General features: G+C 37.4%; 1 protein-coding gene across 1 annotated transcript in view; it reads left to right on the forward strand.

The window, feature by feature from the left end:
* The window catches only part of hecw1a (HECT, C2 and WW domain containing E3 ubiquitin protein ligase 1a), a gene marked incomplete at both ends in the record, with an annotated part of 155,103 nt that overhangs the window by 35,254 nt on the left and 98,730 nt on the right, over positions 1-21,119 (forward strand). The window contains one exon of the mRNA XM_079805563.1: positions 10,123-10,217. Within this exon, the coding sequence (XP_079661689.1) occupies positions 10,123-10,217 (95 nt within the window). The remainder of the gene's footprint in view (positions 1-10,122; positions 10,218-21,119) is intronic.

Below are 21,119 nucleotides of genomic sequence, written 5' to 3' on the forward strand. Positions count from 1 at the left end.
TTGCTTACACATCCCCCAAACTCCATTTACATATGAATACAGGAAAGGCCAAAGCCATTGTCTCACAGGTGAGGAACAAGCCTTACAGAGCTGTGAGACCCATGTCACAGACACAAACTTCTCAAACAAACTAGAGAAAACGCTGGGATTTACCTGGGAAAATTAAATCAATGTACACTTTTTCCAATCCCTACGACACATTTTTCAATACTTGGGTCACTTTTTTAAAACTCTTCACACACTTTTTCACACAAATTCACACAACTGAATTTCAGCTTGGCACAGCAGTTATTTTAGTGTTCAAAATGCACTAAAACTACCAAAAAGGATTCTGAGGATTCAAAGGAATCACCCAAAATTTCAATATGGTAATACTGCCGAAATGTAGCAAATTGTTTTTTTTTATTTATTAATTTTAGTTAAGTTTTGAACATAAGTTAGGGAGTTTTGAAAAGAGAATCAAAAAATTTTCAAATTGGCCTATACAGTTCATAATGTTTTGGTGGTGTTTGTGTTGAAGTGAGAAAATAATTCTTATAAATCGAAAGATGTCGCCATTGAATGTATTTTATGCCAAATCAATGATAAATTATGACTTTAGATGGCCCCACTTTATATTAGGGGGCCTTAACTACTATGTACTTAAATAGGTACAATGTACTTATTGTGTTCATATTGTGTTGCAAAACACTTTTGCTGATATTGAGGTGGGATACGGGTAGGGTTAGGGACATGTGTGGTTGTATTGGTAAGTTTAAAGGTAGGGTTAGATGTAAGGAAAGTGTCAACAGTGTAATTACAAATGTAACTACAGAAATTAATTACAGATGTAATTACATGCCGGTATATTTAAAAATGTAAGTACAATGTAAAGACATGTATGTACACAATAAGTGCATTGTATCAAATGGATAATTAAAATGTTAGTACATAGTAGTTAAGGCCACCTAATATAAAGTGGGTCCCTTTGGATTTTAAGATTTTATATTTCAGTATAATTCCTGCAGAAATGAGTTGATCATCGTTCTGACTTGAATGTGTTTGATCAGTTCTGAAAGCAGCTACAGAAGCAGAAACTTTCGTTTCACAACTCGTGGTCAGTCTACCCCAGATGTTTTAGACATTATGGCTGATAATCTAAATCCTTATGGAGAAAAATCAATGGGAGTTTTACTTCCTGTTTGCGTCTGTAGATTTCTCATAAATTCATCAAAAGTTTACATTATAAATGAAATCGCAAGCGATCGCTGTCTGCACCCTGTCATCATCAACACAAAGCTCTCGCTCTTCTTCACCAAATTCTGCCTCATTAGCAATTGGCAAAAACTGTAATCGACAACTATTTTGATAATCGATTTGTCGGCTTGAGTAATTTTTTAAGACAAAAGTAAAATTCTTTGATTCCAGCTTGTTTAATGTGAATATGTTCTAGTGTGTTCTCTCATATGTGACAGTAAACTGAGTTGTGGACAAAATGAGACATTCGAGGACGTCATCCTGGGCTTTTGGGAAACACTGATCCACATTTTTCGGACATATTATAGACCAAACAACTAATCGATTACTTGAGAAAATATTCAACAGATTAATCGACTATGAAAATAATCCCAAATCTAATCATTATGTACAAGTGCATTGCATTGGAACCCCTGGATATAAGCCTCCCCTCTCTATCTCTCTTAAATATTTTTGTTCTCTCTGAGAACAATAGCTATCATCAGGATACGCTATACACTGGTAGGCAGTGGCCCACCTTACCGTGACCACGATGCGGTCACCCAGAATTGATAGTTTACCCACCTCTTTTTTGACCACTACACCTCTGGTTTTAGTGCATTTTGAACACTAAAATAACTGCTGTGCCAAGCTGAAATTCAGTTGTGTGAATTTGTGTGAAAAAGTGTGTGAAGAGTTTTAAAAAAGTGACCCAAGTATTGAAAAATGTGTCGTAGGGATTGGAAAAAGTGTACATTGATTTAATTTTCCCAGGTAAATCCCAGCGTTTTCTCTAGTTTGTTTGAGAAGTTTGTGTCTGTGACATGGGTCTCACAGCTCTGTAAGGCTTGTTCCTCACCTGTGAGACAATGGCTTTGGCCTTTCCTGTATTCATATGTAAATGGGGTTTGGGGGATGTGTAAGCAAGCTGATCTACACTAGGCTAAATACACGCATGAGTTTTTTCAGTTGTCTCTTGTGACTTTCTCACTGCAACCGAACATTACTTTGGAGTTTTTGCAGAAATATCTTTGCCATTGTGCCTGTTATTTCATAAAGAAACCTTACAGCAGCCATTTACAGCAGCCACAGTGCTGTAACACCACAGAATTCTGGGTCTTTGTTTGAGTCTGTTTGACGTCTATCTCTCAGCTACAATCGCTAGGACACCTTTCAAAGCAAAGCAGTTAATTTCACGTTCAAAATGTGCTAAAACTACCAAAACACTTCATTGATGTCTTAAATCAACTCATTCTTCCAGAACACAATGAGGATTCACCCAACATATACACTTTTAACTCCTACAACAAAAAACACTAACAACAGTCAGCATTATAGTATATTTTTTTGCTGTTAACTTCAGTTTATGTCACATGGTCCAAGTTTACATTAAAGTACACACGTTTTCTCCTTTGTAAACAATAGATTATTTTTGTAAAACAATAGATCTGTATGGATTTATTTATACCAGGCTCGATCAATCTCAGCATAATAAAGCAAGATATGCCATATGTAATTCTCAAGTTTACTTCTTTTTCCACTGAATTATATGCTATCAGAAGAGAACTGTCCGTTTTCTTCCACGTGTGTGAGTGTTATGAGTCAGAGATCGCATTCGCTCTGGATCGGTCAATTATATTACAATCATAAATCACTAGAAATAATGCATGTCTGCCTATTATATAATTATAGCAAGTCCTCGATGATGGTTTGAGTGGCGTTCGGTGTTAAACCTTCATTCATCAATGATTCACCTAGCTTTGTCGCGTTCAGTGTGAAATGGCCGTAACAATTTTTTTTGGATAGTATTAAAGCATCAAATATTGTAAACCCTCGTGACCTGCGTGAGACGTACTGGTATAAATATTATAATTATTCTTGGAGTACTCCTTTATTGCACAATGCACATTTCTTAATGATGGCTGTTTCGCAATTCTGGGAATGCAAAGAAGGGACTTGTGTTTTCGTGGAGACCAGTCTTGCTATGTGATCTACTTTTGTGCATCCTCTGTACATGTGATTTTGAGTATTGTAATTGAACTTCGACAGTTGCTGATGACGTACAGCAGAAACACAAGGACGCAATATCACTAAACAACGCTTTTGCGAAACATCCATTAAGTATATTTAATTGTGCTAAAATCACAATATTGCAAGTATACTTTAGGTTCACTTTAAATATCTCACATTTATAGACTGATATTATAATGTGATCCCTTACTAATAGTGATATTACAGGGTTTTTTAAACATCTGCTAGGACACATTTCTGAATACTCATCACTTTTTCAAAACTCTTCACTCAGGGATCACATCAGCCTATGTGGCTAAACTGTGGATCATTTATTTGCTTTGGCACAAAATGCGTTCAATGACGACATCTTTCAATTTACATTCATTCTTTTCTCAATTAGATACAAACGCCAGCAAAACTTTATGAACTATAATTGCTAATTTGAAGGTTCACACTTTCTTTTTTAAACTGTTCAACTTATGTTCAAAATTTTAACACAAAAATGAATAACACAGAAATTTGAAACCCCTCTTTAAATGCTTGCTATGGATGCGAAAAATGCAGAAAACTGAACCTGATCAGATTTTTTTTTTTTGATGAAGGAAAGTTTCAGAGGCTGTGTGTAAACGTGCTTGATCTTTTTTTTTACGTGTGAAAATTTCGGTGTGCGAGGATATTTAGTCATTACCATCTATATAAAAGGGGAAAACTTAGGAACAATTTTATACTGTAATGTAAACATGGACCATGTAACATAAACAATAATGAATAAGCAGTAGAGAGTCAAACTTGAGTCAAACTTGTTTTGTAAAGAAATTTTATATTTTTTATTTAAATTTAATATACACTGTATAATGATTTTGGAGGTCAAAACTCAGTTGTGTGTTGATTGTTGAGTTGAAAATCTTCGACTAAAGTGTCAATGTTAAAAGACATTCAGTTCACATAATTTAAGTGAGACGGATGAACATTTTCATGCAAGTCACCAAAAAATTTAGTTCTGACCTTCAAAATCTCTCCAGTGTGTTTGTGATGGCAAGAAATGGCAAAGCAATCAAACAGGCGTTGTGTTTTACCATCCAATGTTCACTGTATAAAGTGTGACCTGCAATTGTTTCCTTAAAGAGTGATTTCTGCTTGATTTAAAACATAAAACACCAATACTTACCATAAAAATACACTATAATAAGATTTTGGAGGTCAAAACTCAGTTGTGTGTTGATTGCTGACTTGAAAATCATCATTTGGTTAAATAACTAAAGTGTCAATGTTAAAAGTCATTCAGTTCACATAATTTAATTGAGACGGATAAACATTTTAATGCAAGTCACCATAAAATTGAGTTATCTCAATATATACAGTGAATATCTACAGTGTGTTTGAGATGAAGAAATGACAAAGCAAACACACTGGTGTCGTGATTTACTATCTAACAGGGGACCGAGTCATTGTGTTTAACATAATCATTATTCAAAGAGGATCTGCAATTTATACATTAGAGAAATATTTCTGCTTGATTTAACTCTTAAAACTCAGTTATTGCTATAAAAACTCTAAATCTCCACAGTGTGTTTGAGATGAAGAAATGACAAAGCAAACACACTGGTGTCGTGATTTACTATCTAACAGGGGACCGAGTCATTGTGTTTAACATAATCATTGATCTGATGATCTGCAATTAATACATTAGAGAATTATTTCTGCTTGATTTAACTCTTAAAACTCAGTTATTGCTATAAAAACTCTAAATCTCTACAGTGTGTTTGAGATGGCAAGAAATGACAACGCAAACACACTGGTGTCGTGATTTACTATCTAACAGGGGACCGAGTCATTGTGTTTAACATAATCATTATTCAAAGAGGATCTGCAATTAATACATTAGAGAACTATTTCTGCTGTATTTAACTCCAGAGGTGTCAAGTAACGTAGTACAAATACTTCGTTACCTTACTTAAGTAGGAATTTTGAGTATCTATACTTTACTGGAGCAATTATTTTTCAGCCTACTTTATACTTCTACTCCTTACATTTTCAAGCAATTATCTGTACTTTCTACTCCTTAGATTTTTATAATAGTCTCGTTACTCCTATTCCATTTCGGCATTTTTCTATTCCGGCTTGTCTTAAAAAAAAAACTATCCAGATAAATCGTGCCATCCGGACAGAGTGAATTTGATTGTGGTTGGATGAGAAGGATAAACACAAACCATTCCGACACCCTATTGGGTTGTACGCGATCAATCACGCCTGCACCTGCACAAATCACACACCATGCTGCCAGATAGGGCGGGTTCTCGCCGACGAGCCCGCACTTTCAGCCAATCAGCGATCAGCAGGCAGACGTGCTCATTCATGACTTTAGCCGGGTTTTTAGCGCAATGACTCGTAGCTGTATATTCCAGTGATCGCTATGCCAGAGGCATAAATATACAGTAAGTTGTATCTACAGTAAAGAGTGGGAGAGTGACTCAACTCTCAAACGTGAATTACACCTGTGACTCGAAGACTCTTTATAAATATAACCATGACTCCAGTCCATCATCATATATACACACACTTAGGACATCTGCAACTCAACCCCGACAGCTGCTGAAAGAGGTTTAAATCAACCATTAATCCGTTCTGACTGTGCGTGTGCCATGTACTTCACGAAAGAAATACTGTAGTTTTGTGAACGCAAAGTGCAACACAATGGTAAACGCATTGTTATTTTTTGTTGGCGGATTATTGTATAGTATCAATGAATTACGCATTTTGAAAGTGGTGTGAGCATTAACGTGTGAAATGCCTGTTTATTACATTGCTTTTTCCAATCTCTATATTGGGCACTTTTTGCACATAAATTGTGTTTTTTCTGAGGGAATGCCGTTTTGACAGTTTCTACTTGGACATATAGTCATATTTGATCCGTTTTACTGGGAAATAGATTTTTTTATCATCAATGTTATGTTTTAAGGAGATAAAATGGTAACTTATCAACATTGATTGGTATGGCAATAAAATAATATCACATTATTTTGGCAGTTAAAGTTTTGGGATTTTTCTTGGAGTGACTAGTTGCTTATAAGTATTGTAAAGGTGCAAAAAGTCAAAATTCAGAGGCATGTTATCAATAACCATTTTTTGCATATAAATGTACATTTGGTGAGTTTTTGGGCTGGAAATTGTCGACCCAATCTGGCCACACTGATCACACATTCAAATAATGGTTATTGATAACATGTCTCTGAATTTAGATTTTTTGCTCAGTACACATATGGTTCTTTAATGTATTTGCATTGTCCTAAAATGCGTTAATTTTCAATGGGAATATATGCAGCTGAAACAGGTAGCCTATACATCTAAAACATTTCAACATTAACTTTTTAATATAACATTATAGTCATTATGGCCTTTAGAAACATTTTTTTTTTTGAGGAGGTGGGGTATACACTGTGGCGCGGCCTAATATTTTGTCCTTAAAGGGATACTTCACCCAAAAATGAAAATTCTGTCGTCATTTACTCACACTCAAGTTGTTCCAAACCTGTATGAGTTTCATTGTTCTGAAGATATTTTGAAAAATGTTTGTAACCAAGCAGATAGAGCAACCATTGACTGCCATAGCATTTTGCCCCTACTATGGCAGTCAATGGTTTCTCTGTCTGCTTGGTTACAAACATTCTTCAAAATATCTTCAGAACACAGAAACTCATACCTGTTGGAAGTACTTGAGGGTGATTAAATTATGACAGAATTTTCATTTTTGGGTGAACTACCCCTTTAATGGCATTTTTTTCCCCTTACATTACTTTTACTTTTATACTTTAAGTAGTTTTGAAACCAGTACTTTTACACTTTTACTTGAGTAAAAAGCTTGAGTTGATACTTCAACTTCTACAAAAGTATTTGTAAACCCTATGAATGCGAATACTTTTGGCACCTCTGTTTAACTCTTAAAACTCAGTTATTGCTATAAAAACTCTAAATCTCTACAGTGTGTTTATGATGGCAAGAAATGACAAATTAAACACACTGGTGTCGTGATTTACTATCTAACAGGGGACCGAGTCATTGTGTTTAACATAATCATTATTCAAAGATGATCTGCAATTTATACATTAGAGAAATATTTCTGCTTGATTTAACTCTTAAAACGCAGTTATTGCTATAAAAACTCTAAATCTCTACAGTGTGTTTGAGATGGCAAGAAATGACAAAGCAAACACACTGGTGTCGTGATTTACTATCTAACAGGGGACCGAGTCATTGTGTTTAACATAATCATTATTCAAAGAGGATCTGCAATTAATACATTAGAGAAATATTTCTGCTTGATTTAACTCTTAAAACTCAGTTATTGCTATAAAAACTCTAAATATCTACAGTGTGTTTATGATGGCAAGAAATGACAACGCAAACACACTGGTGTCGTGATTTACTATCTAACAGGGGACCGAGTCATTGTGTTTAACATAATCATTATTCAAAGAGGATCTGCAATTAATACATTAGAGAAATATTTCTGCTTGATTTAACTCTTAAAACTCAGTTATTGCTATAAAAACTCTAAATATCTACAGTGTGTTTATGATGGCAAGAAATGACAAAGCAAACACACTGGTGTCGTGATTTACTATCTAACAGGGGACCGAGTCATTGTGTTTAACATAATCATTATTCAAAGAGGATCTGCAATTAATACATTAGAGAAATATTTCTGCTTGATTTAACTCTTAAAACTCAGTTATTGCTATAAAAACTCTAAATATCTACAGTGTGTTTATGATGGCAAGAAATGACAAAGCAAACACACTGGTGTCGTGATTTACTATCTAACAGGGGACCGAGCCATTGTGTTTAACATAATCATTATTCAAAGAGGATCTGCAATTAATACATTAGAGAAATATTTCTGCTTGATTTAACTCTTAAAACTCAGTTATTGCTATAAAAACTCTAAATATCTACAGTGTGTTTATGATGGCAAGAAATGACAAAGCAAACACACTGGTGTCGTGATTTACTATCTAACAGGGGACCGAGTCATTGTGTTTAACATAATCATTATTCAAAGATGATCTGCAATTTATACATTAGAGAAATATTTCTGCTTGATTTAACTCTTAAAACGCAGTTATTGCTATAAAAACTCTAAATATCTACAGTGTGTTTGAGATGGCAAGAAATGACAAAGCAAACACACTGGTGTCGTGATTTACTATCTAACAGGGGACCGAGTCATTGTGTTTAACATAATCATTATTCAAAGAGGATCTGCAATTAATACATTAGAGAAATATTTCTGCTTGATTTAACTCTTAAAACTCAGTTATTGCTATAAAAACTCTAAATATCTACAGTGTGTTTATGATGGCAAGAAATGACAACGCAAACACACTGGTGTCGTGATTTACTATCTAACAGGGGACCGAGTCATTGTGTTTAACATAATCATTATTCAAAGATAATCTGCAATTAATACATTAGAGAAATATTTCTGCTTGATTTAACTCTTAAAACTCAGTTATTGCTATAAAAACTCTAAATATCTACAGTGTGTTTATGTTGGCAAGAAATGACAACGCTAACACACTGGTGTCGTGATTTACTATCTAACAGGGGACCGAGTCATTGTGTTTAACATAATCATTATTCAAAGATGATCTGCAATTAATACATTAGAGAAATATTTCTGCTTGATTTAACTCTTAAATCTCAGTTATTGCTATAAAAACTCTAAATATCTACAGTGTGTTTGAGATGAAGAAATGACAAAGCAAACACACTGGTGTCGTGATTTACTATCTAACAGGGGACCGAGTCATTGTGTTTAACATTTTCACTATTTATATATAAAGTGATGACCTGTGATTATTACCTTAAAGAACAATTTCTGCTTGTCCAGTCCTATATTTATTTATTTTTTTATTGGTGCAAGAAATCAAATCTCACTCTAAAAATCTCAAAAACAAAGGACATTTTTGGGGATTTTAGAGAGCAGAAACTATGTTTTAATAAAAAATAAATCACACATTGAAATACCTTTACTGTAAAAAAAATTCAGGTCTCCAATTGAAAATGTTCTAGTGACCGGTCACATCTAAATTTTTCAGTTGGCCAAATTTAATTTCTGTAAATTGATGCACTTTAATTCAATTAAAATTCAAGAAATTCAATTTGGCCAACTAAAAAATGTAGATGAGATCGCTCACTAGAAAATTTTCAATTGGAGACCTGATTTTTGGTGTTGACAGTGTTGGTGTTCTTGAAAATAAGCTTAAATGAGAGATGTGGACGGATCATATACTGTAAGTATGAAGACACAACAGAGAATGAATTTCTTAAAGATAATTCTTAATTTTAAGAATTTTTTAATTTCTTAAATTCTTTTCTGTAATGTCCACAACATGGCTTTTTCTCCGTTGTGTGCTCATTGTGTTCCCTGATGCCTGTGTGAACATTATATAATTATATATATATATTAAATAATGAAGACAGACTTGACTGCCAGCTCTCTTCCCTTTCACACACACAGCTCCATTGCAGGCTATGGAGGTCCCCTGTTGGATAGGTAGACATCGGTCAGGTCCCCTCTTGGCATGTTTAAAAAAAAAAAAAAAAATGCTTATTTGAAGTTATATTATGAAAAAAGACCTTAAAACAAAATTTTGTATCTAAGTTTTGTTTCTTCAAAATTACTAGAAACACAGGTCCCCTCTTGGTCAGTGTGGAGTGATGGTCCCCTGTTGGTAATATAGACGTGTATGTGTGTGTGTGTGTGTGTGTGTGTGTGTGTGTGTGTGTGTGTGTGTGTGTGTGTGTGTGTGTGTGTGTGCGTGTGCGTGTGCGTGTGTGTGTGTGTCGTGACCTTCATGTCATTCAGTTCCTCTGTGTTTCTGTCTTTCGCAGCCGAGACGAAGGTTTGCTTCAAATATTATCACGGTTTGAGTGGAGCACTCAGAGCCACAACACCCAGTGTAACAGTGAGGAACCCCTCGGCCTCTGTGAGTACACACACACACACACACACACACACACACACACACACACACACACACACACACACTCACTCACACTCACTCACTCATTTGTCCATGTGATGAGTCAGTGTGCATATTTGAATGGCAGTGTGTTCCTTGTGAAAACGAGATTTTCTGCATGAAAACTGTGCCAAATGCAGAGAATTGTGTGTAGTGTTTTGAAAAAAGTGTGTTTTAGAACTGCAATTTGAGTGTAAAGCAGGAATTGTGCTTATAGTTTAGCAGAATTGGTTCAGGGGGTTGGTGCATGAGTTACATGTTGTGCTCATTGTGTCTCTAGTACCAGAATTTGTGTGTAAACTATTGAGAAAAACTGTAATCACATGGCATTTACAGCTGAAGTTATAAACAAACACAGAATGGCTCATAATTCTGCACATGCTCACTGTGTCCATCAGACTCAGGGTTTCTCGCGGATGTCAAGCTGGAATTATTGTCCATTCATATCCACTCGTATGAATGAGATTCAGATGCTGAGCGGATTAAAGGTCATCCACCCGATCGTTTAGCTCTTTGTGTTTGAGGAGATCACCTTGCGGCCCGATCGATGAGATGTGCTTTTGTTTATAAGGATCCCGTCTCAAGATCCGCCAAAGCCGTTATTCCTCCACTGGACGATGTTAAACGATTAGTTCACTTTTAAATCAACTTTTGCTGATCATTTCCTCACCCTCATGTCATCCAAGATGTCCATGTCTTTCTTTCTGCAGTCGAAAAGAAATGAAAACAGTCCAGGGTTTTTCTCCATATAATGGACTTCAATGGGACCCAAACGGTCCAAATGACAGTTTCAGAGCAGCTTCAAAGGGCTTTAAACGACACCAGATGATGAATAAGGGTCTGATCTAGCCAAACCATCAGTTTCTGTCAGAAACCCAGCAGTATTTATGCTATTATTTTACCTCTTATCAGACGAACGTGATCATCTCTGAGCTCAGCCATAACTTCCGGAGAGTGAGGTCAAATTAGATCGTGGTTATAGATGTATACGTAGATGCCTCATTAGCACCTGCTCGGATCATTAGAATGAGGCATCTACTATTGATATATCTATGACCATGATCTAATTTGACCTCACTCTCCGGAAGTTATGGCGGAGCTCAGAGATGATCACGTTCGTCTGATAAGAGGTAAAATAATATCATAAATACTGCTGGGTTTCTCTCAGAAACTGATGGTTTGTCTAGATCAGACCCTTATTCATCATCTGGTGTCGTTTAAAGCTGCACTGAAACTGTCATTTGGACCTTGAACCGTTTGGAGCCCATTGAAGTCCATTAAATGGAGAAAAACCCTGGACTGTTTTCATCCAAAACCTTAATTTCTTTCCGACTGCAGAAAGAAAGACATGGACATCTCGGATGACATAAATGATCAGCAAAAGTTGATTTAAAAGTGAACTAATCCTTTAATAATCACACCTTTCGCATCAACACTCCTCAATGCCCTTTGTTAGCACTAAAGCCGGAGCGAGGGATTGTGTTTGCCTTTGTGCTGGCGTGGTCCTCAGAAACGCTGAGCGTCTGAAAACCTGATCCCCACACCAGTGCCCTTTCTCAGCCGGTCTGTTTAAAAATAACCTGTGCGGAAGCAGGGGAGGAAAAGCCTGATCCGGTGCGGCGGGATGGATGGCAGAGCCACACTGACTCTGATCCTGCATCGGGCCGAGCTCATGTCTCCCGGACGGACCGCGAGGAGGAAGCTCAGCTGGAGACCCGGATGGGTGAAGGATGCTGCCGGGCTTTCTCATGGCAGAAGGGTAGGAAACCTCTACAGCTGCGGAGTTCTGGGATTGATGAGGGTTGTACTTCATTATGGCATTGCTCTGGGATGGATTAGAGAGGTTTGTGTCTGCCTGGGGTTCAGTTTTGCCTCGTTTTCGGCATATTTGCATATCCCACTAATAGACTTTTGTCCACTGTAGTGAATGTTATATTTTAGGGAATTTCTCTGCCATCATAGGGGAGCGCGGGGTTAGTTGTAACGCGCATGCTTTAACACTTTCCACACATGCCAGAATGACGAAACTTAGTTGCCATATCAACATTATTTAGAGAAAAAAATCACCCCAAAATTAAAAATATCTCTGGAAGATATCACTGAACATGCATTTAACCATAGCAAAAGTACATTTCTTACTTAAGTTTAGTTTTCATCTCTGTTTTTTGTGTTTATTTAAAATAAGACAAATCTGATATTATTGTAATCTTATATCTGTTATTTAACAGTTGAGATGTTGTTTAATGCTGATCTAACACACGAGCGCGATTTACATCCCAGTTGTGCAGATGGTGTGTGTGTAAACACATGAGCCCCTATTAGAAATATGCCATTATATTCTATACTTTTATGAATTCTTTTGAGAAACCATGAGAAAAGGGTGAATAATGACTGAGTTAATGTTCAGAAATGATTCATTATTATTATGTTTTGAACTGTTTAGCTGTATTTAGCAATGTGTTTGTAGTCAAACTCAAAAATGAGTATATTTTTAATGATTAAAAAATGCCAGTATTTTATTTTAAAAAGTTAATAATTGTATTTTGTTGACAATATTTTTTTGATTATATCAGGCAACATTTTAAGCTGTTGTTTGGTCATGTTATAATGTACTCCACCTATGGGGCATGTTGTCACATTTCACTTCCATTATTTCGGGGTAAATCAAGAAAAAAGTAAACACTGTATTAATGAAACAAAACCACATAATTATACTAGACATATGTGCAATTAATGTGGGAAACAATAAATACTCTGAACCCCAAGTGGATTTACACAAACTGAGAAAGTCAAAAAGCGTTAGATTGTGTCCTATCTCCCCTACTGCATTATGGCATTGCTCTGGGATGGATTAGAGAGGTTTGTGTCTCCCTGGGGTTCAGTTTTGCCTCGTTTTCGCCATATTTGCATATCACAATAATAGACTTTTGTCCACTGTAGTAGATGTTATATTTTAGGGAATTTCTCTGCCATCAAACATGTCACATGTCAAAGTCTGGATGTCCTGTAGAGCACATTCGGGGCTTTGCAGAGATACTGAATGTTTGGAGGTTTCACCAGGACAACAACAAATTCTCGGTCTTTAAAAACGGCTGACATTAATGTTTATGGAAATATTTTTTAATTATAATTTAAATCTGATTAATTTATAAGTTATATCAACATCTCATGAAAATGTTATGGGGTTTCTAATCAAAATATGACTTTCTGTTACAAAACAGGGCATTGATTTCATAAATGTCCACTGTAGTGGATGTACAGGACTTTACTGCTTAAAGGGTTCGGAATGACATCATCATGAATATACTTCCAATGTTAAATGTCAGTGGAGGAGCTCTGACCCCATATATGGCTCCATATGAAAGCTTAGAGTCTCTACTTTCTGCAGATTTGCATCACTTTGGCATTTGTTTTACACACCGTAATTTATTTACACTAAATTACTCTGGTACCATTTCCGCCTGGATTTGGCCGACTCAAATTGAAAAGCTTCCCATACACACAAACAGCGTCTCTAAATACACAATTTTGGTGTCATTTTACAGGAAACCCTTTGAAGTTTCATAAAGCACTGTTAAAAGTGATAAACATGTGAGTATATGTTGTCTGAGCTGTAATAACCCCCCCCCACACACACACACACACACACACACACACCCCAAAAAAGAGACGCTTTTTAGATTTTTTTTGGTTATAAATTCATGTTTGAAAGTGTGTAACTCAGGCCCTGTGAGCTCTAGCACCCTGCAGAAAGTTCGGGCTGTAAACAGTAGATTACAGAAAATACTGGAAAACAGATTTTTGTGTGGATCATGTATGCAAGATTTATTCAACTGAATCTGAATGGAGTAATATGACCATTTTTATGTAATATCCGTCTGCCCCCCCATCCCCATATACAGTGGTATAAATGCAATATCCCTGTCTTTTTTACAGAAAAACCTGAAATTACTTAAAACACTTCTGAAAGTGATGAATATTATAGTATATGTTGTGTTTGATATAATAAACATATAAAATAAATTAAAAACAGACAAACAAAATAGGCGTTTTTGTTTATTTTGGTTATAAATTCATTTTTGAAAGTGGGCCCTGTGTGCTCTAGCACCCTGCAGACCGTTTGGGCTGTTTCCAGCATATGTCAGCAAACACTGGAAAAAATCATTTAATGACACTGGGATATTGCATTTATGCCACTGTATATTGTTTATGGGGTTGGCGGGGGGGTTAATGGTCCTCCCTTCAGATCCATTTGTGTAAATCTTGCAAACAACATGATCCAGACAAAACTCTTCTTCCACTATTTTCTGGAATATAGTGGAAACAGCACAAACTGTCTGCAGGGTGCTAGAGCTCACAGGGCCTGAATTACACACTTTCAAAACAAATTGTTTTAATAAAAAAAAAAAAATCAAAAAGCGCCACTTTTTTGAAGGGGTTATTACAACATATACTCACATGTTTATCACTTTTAGCAGTGGTTTTTAAACTTCAAAGGGTTTCCTAATTTAGACCACTGAATGTGGGTATGGGAAGCTTTTCAATTTGGGTCGGACAAATCCAGGCGGAAATCCCAAAAATGGTCCCAGACCTTAAGAGGTTAAGTCATGTTTATCAGGCATTTTGGAGACATAACAAGTGAATAGGGAAAGAAATTACATAACAATATTCCTATGAAATATTAGATATTATTATGAAAATGTTGCCAATTATTACTCCCATTCTATTTTCATTACATGTTGCACCAAGAACATATTGATATGCAAATTAGATGCAGCGTATAGATGCATTGTATTGAATGGGAAAATCCAAGCATGGTCATTTTACCCTCATATTTCATATAGTAAAATGGTATATCAATGCATTCCGTTATATCTTTCATAACATAGTTCAGAATCATCTTTAAACAAAGTTTGTTTTTAAAAAATCCTGAAACCTAAAAATTGATTGGAGAATTAAAAATAAATCCCATTGTTTTTGCCTATACATGCAATTTCATGTGTTTTTATTTTTTAAACAGCTCAGTCCTGGTGTCAACTATAGAGGACATATCATAACATATGAATAAAATATCATTTTTCAAAACTCTTTTCTTATGCTCTAAACAATGTAATGACATAAAAAAAATACTAAATTCAAAACAACAAAGTATTTTGAATTTATTATTTCATTGTTTAGAGCATAAGAAACAACTGGACAAAAAATGTTTTAATGATATTTTATTGATATGTTATGCTATGTCCTCGTAAGTTGACGCCACTTTAAAAAAAAAAAATGACATGAAATGATTGAACGATGGGATTTGTGAGGTTGCCTTTGTAAAGGGTTCATAAAGTTGTTTTTAAATGACTAATAACTCATTTACAAATGCGTTATAAATCGTTTATAAGCAGTTATAACTGCATGAATAAAAAGGGTGACTTTAACGCAATGCCCACCAAATAGTGAGACATTTTATAAATGCTTAATACATTTATTTATTCACACTTATTTAATTCAAAACCAGATTCCTGATTTATTTCATGATGCAGCAAAAATAGACTATCATAGTGAGACTGTATTTGTGGTTTTCTCATTAATATCTCAATGACTGCCACTTTTCTTAAAATGTTCCACTTCAACTTCTTGTTTATCAAAATGAAATGATCAAATGTTATTTTGGAGAGAAAAAAACTAGCACAATAACTTGATGAGATATAAATAATGAATATTTTAATTCCAATATTAGTGACTTGTGAACCATTTATTACTGAATCACAAACATTAATAACCTGTGAAAGTGAACCGTAATGTAAAGTGAACACATGTGAATCATGTAACTCATTAATAAATGGTTCACTTGTTTTCACTTTACATTAAGGTTCACTTTCACAGGTTATTAATGTTTGTAACTCATTAATAAATGGTTGAGTTAAACAAGTGTGAATAAATACATTTATTAAGCTTTTATAACACGTGAGTTAAAAATGTCTCACTATTTGGCAGGCATTGCGTTAAAGTCACCCTTTTTATACATGCAGTTATAACTGCTTATCAACGATTTATGATGTTATTAGTCATTAACAAACACCTTTATAAACCCTTTATAAAGGGAACCTTAATGTAAAGTGTTACCGGATTTGTTATTCATTCACCCATCAATTTTTAGGTTTCAGGATATTTTTTAACCATACTTTGTTTAAAGATGATTCTCAATTATGTTATGAAAGATATAAAGGGATGAATTGCTATTTTACTTTATGCAATATGTGTGTAAAATGGCCATGTGTTTTCCCATTCAATGTTACACAAGTATTTGATACACTGCCGATTTTGCAGGTTTGCCCACGTACAAAAGTACAAAGTACAAGTCTGTCATTGTTATCATAGGTACTCTTCAACTGTGAGAAACGGAATCTAAAACAAAAACCCAGAAAATCACATTGTATGATTTTTAAGTAATTAATTAGCATTTTATTGCATGACATAAGTATTTGATACATCAGAAAAGCAGAACTTAATATTTGGTACAGAAACCTTTGTTTGCAATTACAGAGATCATGAGTTTCCTGTAGTTCTTGAACAGGTTTGTACACACTCTCTCACACACACACACACACACTCTCACACACTGCAGCTGGGATTTTGGCCCTTGGATTTGTGAGACTTCAGTGTAAACGCCCACTGCTGTGATTGGCTGCTGTGAGACTTCAGTGTAAACGCCCACTGCTGTGATTGGCCGCTGTGAGACTTCAGTGTAAACGCCCACTGCTGTGATTGGCTGCTGTGAGACTTCAGTGTAAACGCCCACTGCTGTCATTGGCCGCTGTGAGACTTCAGTGTAAACCCCCACTGCTGTGATTGGCCACTGTTAGACTTCAGTGTAAACGCCCACTGCTGTGATTGACAGCTGTGAGACTTCAGTGTAAACGCCCACTGCTGTGATTGACAGCTGTGAGACTTCAGTGTAAACGCCCACTGCTGTGATTGGCCACTGTTAGACTTCAGTGTAAACGCCCACTGCTGTGATTGGCTGCTGTGAGACTTCAGTGTAAACGCCCACTGCTGTGATTGACAGCTATGAGACTTCAGTGTAAACGCCCACTGCTGTGATTGACAGCTGTGAGACTTCAGTGTAAACGCCCACTGGTGTGATTGGCAGCTGTGAGACTTTAGTGTAAACGCCCACTGCTGTGATTGGCTGCTGTGAGACTTCAGTGTAAATGCCCACTGCTGTGATTGACAGCTGTGAGACTTCAGTGTAAACGCCCACTGCTGTGATTGACAGCTGCGAGACTTCAGTGTAAACGCCCACTGCTGTGATTGACAGCTGTGAGACTTTAGTGTAAACGCCCACTGCTGTGATTGACAGCTGTTAGACTTCAGTGTAAACGCCCACTGCTGTGATTGGCTGCTGTGAGACTTCAGTGTAAACGCCCATTGCTGTGATTGACAGCTGTGAGACTTCAGTGTAAACGCCCACTGCTGTGATTGGCCACTGTTAGACTTCAGTGTAAACGCCCACTACTGTGATTGGCCACTGTTAGACTTCAGTGTAAACGCCCACTGCTGTGATTGGCCACTGTTAGACTTCAGTGTAAACGCCCACTGCTGTGATTGGCCACTGTTAGACTTCAGTGTAAACGCCCACTGCTGTGATTGGCTGCTGTGAGACTTCAGTGTAAACGCCCACTGCTGTGATTGGCCACTGTTAGACTTCAGTGTAAACGCCCACTGCTGTGATTGGCCACTGTTAGACTTCAGTGTAAACGCCCACTGCTGTGATTGGCTGCTGTGAGACTTCAGTGTAAACGCCCACTGCTGTGATTGACAGCTGTGAGACTTCAATGTAAACGCCCACTGCTGTGATTGGCCGCTGTGAGACTTCAGTGTAAACGCCCACTGCTGTGATTGACAGCTGTGAGACTTCAGTGTAAACGCCCACTGCTGTGATTGACAGCTGTGAGACTTTAGTGTAAACGCCCACTGCTGTGATTGACAGCTGTGAGACTTTAGTGTAAACGCCCACTTCTGTGATTGACAGCTGTGAGACTTCAGTGTAAACGCCCACTGCTGTGATTGACAGCTGTGAGACTTTAGTGTAAACGCCCACTGCTGTGATTGACAGCTGTGAGACTTTAGTGTAAACGCCCACTGCTGTGATTGACAGCTGTGAGACTTCAGTGTAAACGCCCACTGCTGTGATTGACAGCTGTGAGACTTTAGTGTAAACGCCCACTGCTGTGATTGACAGCTGTGAGACTTCAGTGTAAACGCCCACTGCTGTGATTGACAGCTGTGAGACTTCAGTGTAAACGCCCACTGCTGTGATTGACAGCTGTGAGACTTTAGTGTAAACGCCCACTGCTGTGATTGACAGCTGTGAGACTTTAGTGTAAACGCCCACTGCTGTGATTGACAGCTGTGAGACTGTTTTGAAAATAAAAAGACATTCCTCGCATTAGGATCCTTTGGAAGGTGATGTTATTTTTAGTCGCTCGTCTCTCCTCGTCATCTCACTAACACTCCAGTGGGCGGGGCCAAAGTTGTGATGATGAAGTAGGCGTGAATTGGAAGGTTTTCTTTTCTGTATTATTTACAGCAATATCTGAGATCGAATCTCTGCTATATGTAAGCAAAAAAGACAGTAACTGAACCATATACCCGCATGAATCAGAATCGGTTGCATCATGATGAACTTATAATAAATAATATAGTCAATGTAAACATTTTCTGTTTTCACTCATTTTGTCAAGGTCGCTACACCTCAGTCAGGATTTTGGGCTCAATGCAGACGTGTAGCTTTATGATTCTGAGGGTCTCTTCTAGTGTTAGGCCGATATATCGGGTCGATATTTGCGATATTTACGTGTATCGGCCGATATAAGGCTGCTGCGTTCACCAATATTCCCCCCTGCATTATTTCCAGACAGGCGTCCACAGGGCAGCTCTCACCGTCCTCAAACTCTCTCGCTCTCCCTCGCGCATATTAATCAAAATCAGCTGAGAATTGACACGATGGTAAAGGTGGAAAGACTGAAGTTTCACGTGGAGCATTGGGAGATTTTCTCCTGAATTACCGCTGGTGTTTCTACAAGAGATTCAGTGAAGAGCACCTACACTCTAAACAATGCTGGGTTAAAAATAACCCAAGTTGGGTTGAAAATGGACTAACCCAGCAATTGGGTTGTTTTAAGCAAACATTTAACCCAACCGCTGGGTCAAAACAACCCAATTGCTGGGTTAGTCCATATTCAACCCAACTTGGGTTATTTTTAACCCAGCATTGTTTAGAGTGTAAGCATTAAATGACTAGGTTGTAAATAGTTTTAAATGAAGTATAGTGCAGTCAGTGTGCACTTTATTATTCTGCTCGCTTGTTGATACTGTGTGCAAAAGTGTCATTATTTTATTTATGCTTAAATATTTATTTTCACAACTTTTTTTTCTTGTTCTACCTCACCTGTTTTTACTAATTGTTAAATATAGTTTTTTTTAGTTCAATAAATGTTCCTTTTTTTAAATTGTAAATTTTAAATTGTTATCATCCTGATCATTGTGTCATTTTTATGTTGTAAATTGAGGGAACAAAAGCAGTATCGGCTTCAAATATCGGCTCAAGAAAATCGGCAGCCCGTATCGCTCATCGGCTGAGGCTGATGAAAAAAAATCAGTATCGGCACTAAAATATCCATATCGGTCGAGCCCTAGCCTCTTCTGCTTTTCGTCCCTGGTCTCCAGAGCTGAGGACAGGACAGGTCAGCGGCAGCAGATTTATACAGGATCGTCCACTGTGTCCTTCAGGATCAGATGACGATGATGTGGTCAGCAGAAAGCCGGCGAGGGGATGCAGAGCTGCTGGAAGTGATTAGAAAGCTGTGATTTTTGCGCTTGGATCTGAAACGTGTGGCACAGAGAGAGAAGCGTATGGTTCGGTCAGACATGATGGATGGTTGAGCGCTTTCGAAGTAGTTTGCTTTGTGCTTAGTGTGTCATTTTAGAGTCATGCAAAATGTGTGAGGCTAGTGAAACAGACGCCGTTTGGGATTCTGAATAAAAATAGCTTCTGTGGGCATGTTAAGCCTATTTCTCAGGCTTTTTATATATATACACCGATCAGGCATAACATTATGACCAATAATAACACTGATGATCTCCTGTTAGTGGGTGGGATATATTAGGTAGCAAGTGAACATTTTGTCCTCAGAGTTGATGTGTTAGAAGCAGGAAAAATGGGCAAGCGTAAGGATTAGAGCGAGTTTGACAAGTGTGTGTGTGTGGCTCACCTGGGGAACACATGGCACCAGGTGCATTATGGGAAGAAGGCGTGGCGGCGGAGGCAGTGATGCTTTGGGCAATGTTCTGCTGGGAAACCTTGGGTCCTCCATCATGTGGATGTTCTTTGACCCGTCTCACCTACCTCAGCATTGTTGAGCCCATGTCCAGCCTTTATTCCCTGTGGCTGAGGCTCTTTCAGCAGATAATGCGCCGCCACAAAGCACAAATGCTTCAGGAATGCTTTGAGGAGCACAACAACAAGTTTGAGTCCAAATTTCCTAGATCTCAATCCAATCGAGCATCTGTGGGATGTGCAGAACAAACAAGTCCGATCCATGGAGGCCCCACCTCACAACTTACAGGACTTAAAGGATCTGCTGCTAACATCTTGGTGCCAGATACCACATGACACCTTCAGGGGTCAAGTGGAGTCCATGCATCCATTACAGGACACACACACACACTCACACTCTCACACACTCACACACACACACACACACACTCACACACTCACACACTCACACTCACACACACACACACACACACACGTGTTCTGATGACTGTGCAGCATCACTTCCTGTGGATGTGCTCGGCTCCTCTTACAGTTAT

The sequence above is a fragment of the Gobio gobio genome (genome assembly GCF_949357685.1).
Source record: "Gobio gobio genome assembly, chromosome: 23".
NCBI lineage: Eukaryota > Metazoa > Chordata > Actinopteri > Cypriniformes > Gobionidae > Gobio > Gobio gobio.